Source organism: Aptenodytes forsteri, unplaced genomic scaffold, assembly GCF_000699145.1.
Source record: "Aptenodytes forsteri isolate BGI_AS27 unplaced genomic scaffold, ASM69914v1 Scaffold329, whole genome shotgun sequence".
Taxonomy (NCBI): Eukaryota; Metazoa; Chordata; class Aves; order Sphenisciformes; family Spheniscidae; genus Aptenodytes; species Aptenodytes forsteri.
This window is the reverse complement of record NW_008796200.1, coordinates 209,411-216,358: the sequence shown is the minus strand read 5'-3', so window position 1 is coordinate 216,358 and position 6,948 is coordinate 209,411. Positions and strand designations below refer to the sequence as shown.

The 6,948-nt window shown below is 62.3% G+C and overlaps 1 protein-coding gene across 1 annotated transcript; it reads right to left on the bottom strand.

The window, feature by feature from the left end:
- Positions 1 to 638: 638 nt before the first annotated feature.
- Positions 639 to 3,456, bottom strand: SIGIRR (single Ig and TIR domain containing). Its single transcript, XM_009288165.1, has 9 exons — positions 3,450 to 3,456; positions 2,964 to 3,150; positions 2,739 to 2,869; positions 2,403 to 2,543; positions 2,132 to 2,275; positions 1,952 to 2,054; positions 1,722 to 1,872; positions 1,000 to 1,174; positions 639 to 841 (listed from the first exon to the last, which is right to left on the bottom strand). The coding sequence occupies exons 1-9, from the start codon at positions 3,454 to 3,456 to the stop codon at positions 639 to 641; spliced, it is 1,242 nt and encodes a 413-aa protein (XP_009286440.1).
- Between the last annotated feature and the right edge of the window lie 3,492 nt (positions 3,457 to 6,948).

Sequence of the window (6,948 nt, the reverse complement as noted above, 5' to 3'; positions counted from 1 at the left end):
ATGCGCATGCGGGAGGGGAGGAGAGCACCCCACGGGATGCCGGTGTGTGGGAGAGCTCACCCTTGCGGTGCCACCCCACTCACCACGTCTGGTCGTTGCTCCGAGTCAGCATGGCGGGGGATGCTGGCACGGGGACGGGACACAGCACAGTGCTGCCTGCCCCACTGCCCATGGTGGGGACAGACCCGCCGGTGGCACCTGCGTCCCCGCAGATGGACGAGACCCACTCGGAGCAGCAGCATTTTATTGCCATGGGGGTTTCTGTGGGAGAGAGGGTGCTGCAGCTGCTCCCGTCTGGCATTTCCCAGCCCCTGGGCCACTGGGACCGGGGCACGTTGCTTCTCAGAGAGCATCACCCATCCCAACGCTTGTCCATCACGCGGGAAAAATGTCCCTGCCACCCACGGCGAGGGAGGGGGGCCCAGCACCCAAGGGTGCCCAGGCACTACGGGCAGGGATGTCCCCTGGTGATGGTTTTCCACCACAGAGCGTGCTGCCAAAAGGAGCCAGCTCCTGTCTTTCCCACCGAGACCTTGGCTTTGGTCCCATCGTAAAGCCCGGGCTCCTCTGGCCGTGATCTGGGTTCGTGCGGCCCCGCAGGGAAGTGGGACGTTGCCTTTGCCAGCCTGCGGCCCCACTCAGATGTCATCTTCCGTCACCAGGCAGTAGAAGTCCGTGCGGGCGCCGTAGTTGCGCAATCCCAGGTCCGAGATGTCGAGCTCGGGTCTCTGGCTGTCCTGCCGCTGTGTGTCCTCCGTCGCGCCGGCAGCTGAAGCCATGGGAGAGCCGAGGCCGCCGATGCGGGGAGGCGGGGAGCTTCTGAAAACGCACCCTCGGAGGCCTGGAAGGAGCGGGGAGATGGGTGTTAGGCTGTGGGGAAGGGGCTAAACCCAGCCCGCCTACCACGGGAGGGCAAAGCAAAACCCAAAGGTGACCTCTAGTGCACATCTGTCCCCCCCCAGGAGAAGAAGCTGTCCCCCAGGGGACAAGGACCTGTACCGAGGTCCCCATCTGGGTGGAGGTCTCCACCGCTGTCCAGGTAGCTGCTGTGCAGGATCAGCATGGGGTCCTTGTCCTCCTGCAGCTGGGTCTGCGGGTCCCCCATGGTCCCCTGGAAGGATACCTTGCGGGGCAGGGCCAGGCACAGCTCCTTCCAGAAGTCCGATGATGGGGTCTGTGTGGTGCAGGGAGGAGATGAGCTGTGTTGGGACCACCATGAAGCCAAGCCCGGCCCTGCACGGGGCTGGGGAAGGCTTTGTGGGGCTCGGCTCACTCTTCCCAGTGCTGGGAGCTCAGCCAAGGCGAGGCTGTGCTCCCAGCATGGCAGCGTGCCCGCATGCCAGTGGAGAAACCGGCCCAACCTGCTGAAATGCTCCCGAGAGCTCCAGGTCCCAGCCTGGCCCTGAAATGGCCACAGCAGCCACGGACCAAAGCTTCGCTCTGAAAGCTGAGGCTTCACACTGGCGCCTCGGCTTGGGGAGACCCCGGCGTGGCATGGGGCTCCTGATTGCACAAGTTTGGGGAGCAAGCACACAAATCTGGGGCTGTTGCTGTTGTTTTTTTTAAAATTGCCTCTAAAAGATGAGTGCCCAAACCTGCTTTTTAGGAGCACAGAAGCACAGGGAGCAGCCCTGGAGCATCACGGGGAGGCTGACACAAAACGGGGTGCTTGGGGATAGAAATGGGGGTGCTGGTGGGACGGGCTCCTGCTCGGTTCTCACCATGGAGCCAGCTCGCCACACCAGCAAGGTCACCGTGCTCCGGTGCTGCTTCAGCAGGCTGATGGCAGGGTGGGTGATCTCCCGGTACTGGCTCTCGAAGACAATGAAGATGGGTTTCTTGGAAAGCTCCAGCAGCCTCCAAAGCCCTTCCCTGTGAGACAGGCGCGTGGCAGGAGGGCAAAGGACCCACCGGCTCCTCTCCCTTGGGAGCAGGCAGGAGCCGCTCCTACCTGAAGCTGCTGTTGCACCACTCTTGCTCCAGGTACGCGACGGAGAGGACCACAATGAGGCGCCGGCATCGGCTCACGTTCATGATCAGGTCGGCCGACGGCTCTGCAGACAGAGGGATTTCAAGCCCCCAGGTGCTGGTGTCGCCCCTCTGCCCGACCCCATGTGGGTCCGGTGCCTACCTGAGTTGGGCAGGATGGTTTGCTCGTCCAGGAAGAGCTTGTAGCCGTAGCGGTTTTCCAGCTGCGGCTTCACGATGAAGTGGACAAACTTTCGGTCATCCGGGGCAGTGGCGTGGGAGACGTAGGCGTCATACAGCTTCCCGTCTGGGGAGAGCCATGGGGAAAGGGGGGTTGTAACACCGGGGAGGGCTCTGCTCATCGGCAAGCCCTTGGCCCGGGAAAGGCTTTTCCCAAGGGGGCACCACCTCTGTGCCCTTCTCCAGCAGCTCACCGTTGATCTCCAGCTCGCCGTAGCGGTTCCGGTACCAGAGGAGCACACTTAGGCGGCATCGGACATAGAGCCCAGCCAGAAGCACCAGGAGTGCCAGGACCAGGAGGGCTGCCAGCACCGCAGGCATGTGCCCTGCCGCCTCTGCAAGGACAGGGAAGGGCACGGTGAGCGTGGCTGGTGGCCCCTGGCCCAGGTTTTCTGGGTTTGGTGTAGGTTTGCACCGCGATACGCTGCCCTAAGAGAGGCAGCGCTGATCCCCATGGGGCTGCCATTCCTGCCCTATGCAAGTGGGTCCTCCTTGGAGGTGTCCCTTCTCTGTCCCTGGCATGTCCCTACCCACTCGCCGCAGGGTGAAGGTGGCCGTGGCGTTGCTGACCCAGCAGGCAAACACCCCAAAGTCGGCATCATGCGTGAGGTTGAGCTGCAGGATGCTGGTGAGGAGCCACTCTGAGGCATTTTGGGCAAACCTGGGGGAGATAAGGCCACCATGGGTACGACATGCGGCAACCCACCCCGACAGACAGACAGACGGATGGACATACCCCAGGGCAGGCTCCTTACCAGGCGGTGTCCTGGCTGCTCTCGCTGCCCAGCCACTGCCCATCTTTGGTCCAGACGGGGACGGGCTCGCAGCGCTCGGCGGCCACCCAGCGCACGGTGCAGTTCAGTGCTACCTGGCTCCCCAGCGCCAGCTCCAGTGTCTCGTTGGCAGCTGGGACGAGGATTTCGGGGGGCACGCTGCAACGGTCTGGGGACACAGCAGGAAGAGGGTTTCAGATAGGAAAGCTGATCCAGCTCCCGGCTGGGCCGGCAACTGTCATAGCCATCCCGGCTTCCCTGGAAAAACAAGCTCTGCCGCGGGGGTCTGGCAGAGAGCGGTGCTTGATGCTGTTTTGCAACAGGCTGAGCCGGTTTTCGGGGCTGGGACAGACCCTCGCCTGCCCTACAAGGCAAAGCCGGAGCAGCAAGCTGGACCCCCTGCCATGCCTGCGAGCAAGGGGTCCTTCCCAGATAAAAACAGGTGAAAGTTTCGATTTTGCAGCCTACCTGCCATGGTGTGCTCAGGCGATGTGCGGGGGAGCTGCCAGCACCACCAGCGGGCCACCCGTGACGGTGGGGCCCCTGTGGCACGGCGTCTTCCGGGAGGGCAAAGTCCACCTGCCACCGCCACAGGGCGGGCTGGGCCTGGAATAGATCCGAAACGGCTCCCTGAGTGCTGGCTGCTCCAGGACGGGCAGGCACAGGGAGCGTCCCAGCGGTCCCCATCGCTCCCCACAGCGATTTGGGTCTGGGGGGCGGCGGGTGTCACTCTGGGGTAAAGCCAAAGCCATGTCCCGGCCACGGCTTGGTGGCCAGTGTGTCGCCTGCCCTCCCCACGCAGCACCGACTCGCAGCCTGGCTTTCCTGACCGTGAGTTTACAGGCGGGAGGTGATTAATGACCAACTCGGGGCTGCAAGATGTTAAAAATGTGGCTTCGGCTCAAACCAGAGGCCAGTGAGGGGAAACGAGCCATGGTTGTAGCTCAACCGTGGGGTGTGCAACACTTCCCCATGAAACCACGGCGAGCTGCCCCCGCGGCTGCGTTTTGGGGGGGCTCTGCGGGACCACCTCCATGCTACCAACACCTCGTCTTGGCTGCAGTGCTGCTTCCAGTCTGATGTGCCCACTGAAATTGCTAATTAAACAGTGGGGCGGTTTATTTATAGAAACACGGGCTTCCTATCTCGTGAGCTCTCATAGCGTTAGGCTAAGCAAAGTGGGTGCAGCGCTCCCCTCGCGTTAGGAAGCTCGGCACGTTGCTATCCTGTGGCCGTGCCCGGGGAGAGGCATAGCCGCACGACGTGCCATGCACGCGGGGAGCGCGAGGATGGTGCGGGGGGACTGGCCCCCGGCTGGCATCGTGCAATCGGTGGCAGTGCCGCTGCAATAGCCCCGCGGGAAGAGGGGGCCCATGGAGGACACCCCACGTCCTGCCGATAAATCGCAGCGGTGCAAAGGGGCACTGGGAGCGAACGGCGAAGCAGAGCCCGGTGGCGGGGTCGGGCTCCCCCGTCCCCAAACACCTGCAGAGCCCCCGATGCGGGCGGTGTGTCCGCTGGGACCGATGTGGGAATAACAAGGACGTCACGTTGCTGGTGTTTCTGCACGGCAACGTGACCGTAAACACATCCAGCATAACTGCTGGGACCAGGAGGGATAAAAATCTCTCTCAGCTGCCTCTTTGCCCCAGAGCTTCATCGCGCTTGGTTGCACGCTGATTTTGGGTAACAGCAGGGCTGCTGAGGCTGGGCTTATCCCTGGAGAAACTGTGTCTCTCTGCTGCTGGTGTGAAACGGGAAGGGGGGAGGTCTGCAGCACTGCTCTGCCGTGAACAGCGATGGAGGCACATTGCTTCCCTTTGGCACAGCAGCCCTGGCGCCGGGCATGGGGTGAAACTGTGGGTCAAGGTACGTGGGGGACACTTATAACATGTTCAGCCTGAGCAGCTGGAAAGCGATTTATACCCAAAGTATTAACTGGGTTTGTCCGTGGCCAGGGACGGAAAGGCAAGAGATGGAGATGAGCCAGCCCACCCGGCTTTTGCACAGGGAAGGGGATGGGGGATGCTACACCAGGGTGGCGTGGGGCTTTCTCTGTCTGATGGGGATGCTCTGGCTCTGCTTGGTCCTGCCCAGATGGGTTGCTCGTAAATCATTTCACTCTGATGGTTGGAAATAAGGAAGCCCCAACAAGATGCAGACTGGCTGGAGAGCTCAGAGAGGCCCTAAACGCCTCCCCAGCCCCATGGAGAGGCGCAGCCAGCCAGGGCCCCTTTGCTCTGGGGCATGAAATGGCGACGGATGCCCAAAGGGCAGCTGGGTGTCAGGGCTGCTGCCTGCGAGGGAGGGAGGAGCACAGGTTAACGGGCAGCAGCACGCTCCCATTTCCTACGTCTTGGGGTTGGGGACACCCTGGTTTTGCAGCGCTCCAAGCACGGCAGAGGACCATGCAGACGCAGTTCGGTGGTAGGCGATGGTTGGGCTGCAGCATTCCCCCCGGAGCACGGCCACGGGGAAAGCAAGGTGGGCAGGGAGGCACCGTGGCGGGGGAGCTGCAGGTCTGCGTACGCCGGGGGAGCAAGCGGAGCCAGAGAGCCAGAGGAGAGCAGCAGGGCTTGCAGGGAGAGGGCAAAACCCTGCTGACCCTGGCCGAGACGGCATCGACGCAGAAAGGGAAGCGGAGGAGAGCTGCGTTTACCTTGGGAGCTTTCCCCGGTGCCCTGTCCACAGGCTTCCTGTCAGTCGCCTCCCTCGTGCGCCGCTCGAGCCGACTGGACCTGCCAGATCAGTGCTTGTTTTTTCTCCTTTTTTTTTTTTTAAACAATTTAATTATTTTCCCCCCTCCCCGGTTCAGCTCCTGCCCTTCGCCGGGCTCTCCCGCCGCCCCAATCGCCAGGCGCCAGGCCTGCAGGAGGGGTTGGTTGTCCCTCCTTCCCGCTGCTCCACCTCCGTCTCCACCTGAACCTGTGGGGGAAAAAAAAAATAAATAACTCTGGCTTTAGGGGAGGGGAAAAGAAAAACACAAAGAGGAAAAAAAGGAGGGGGAAGGCAACCCACCCAGCCTGCTGGCCCAGCACCCCCGGGGAGCCGGGCGCACGCAGGTTGCACAAGGCTCCCGGGGCTGAGGAGGAACCCCCCTGGCTCTCCATGGCTGGAAAAGCCCATGGCGACGTCGGAGCAAGATGAAACCCACACCCAGCACCTGCTGCCACCGGTAATACCGGCTCCCTGGGCCACGGTAGCAGCCGGGGGCTTGCACTGGAGTGTGCCCGGGGGGGTTGGGGGTGTCTGTTCAATGCAACACCATGGGGAGAGCCTGGGGCAGAGCCTGCGTTTTGGGGCCACGGTTTGCTGAGCACTGGCAAACTCGATACTCTCAGGCTTCATTAAGGTGAGTTACTGATGGAGGGAGGTGGGGGGAGGCCGGGCAGCCGGCAGCTGTGCCCGTGTGTGTCTTGGGGTCTCCCGTCCGTTTCCTTCTCCTCCGTGATTTTAAAAGCCGCTTTGCAAGTTGAAACCGGTACTGCGGGGTGGCTCCTCCGGCTGGCGCTGGCCGCGGGGAACCGGGCCCAGCCGTGGCCGCTCCCGACCAGCCAGTGATCACTTGTAATAATTACCGAGGAGGTGATTAGAGCCCTAGCACGCCCCAGGCACGGTCTGCATTCATAGCGGCGGCAACGCCTGGCGCTGCAACCAGCCTCGGCCAGCGTAAGAGAAACACCGACCTGACCCGCAACCGCAGAGTGGCAAAAACATTGGCCAGCACGTGCTTTGGGGCCAAAAAGTGAAGAAAAGAGGCTATTTTCCTCCTGCGAGGCCCCAGCTCAAGCAGGATTAGAGGCTCGGGGATGGTGTCGGGGCCCTGGCACCTTTGCCAGGCTCGTCAGCGGCGGCTTTCACACCTCCCCACTGAGGCTGGGGTGGGTGAACAGGCCAGGAAGGGCTCCTTCAGCCTTCCACAGTCCCCGACTTGGGAAAAAAATGGTTCTAACTCCCCCTTTGCAAA

Coding starts and splice junctions, on each gene's coding strand:
- SIGIRR (XM_009288165.1), bottom strand. Junction 2,276..2,402: donor CGGCGAGCTGGAGATCAACG/GTGAGCTGCTGG, acceptor GGCTCTCCCCAG/ACGGGAAGCTGTATGACGCC. Junction 1,175..1,721: donor TGTGGCGAGCTGGCTCCATG/GTGAGAACCGAG, acceptor TGCACCACACAG/ACCCCATCATCGGACTTCTG.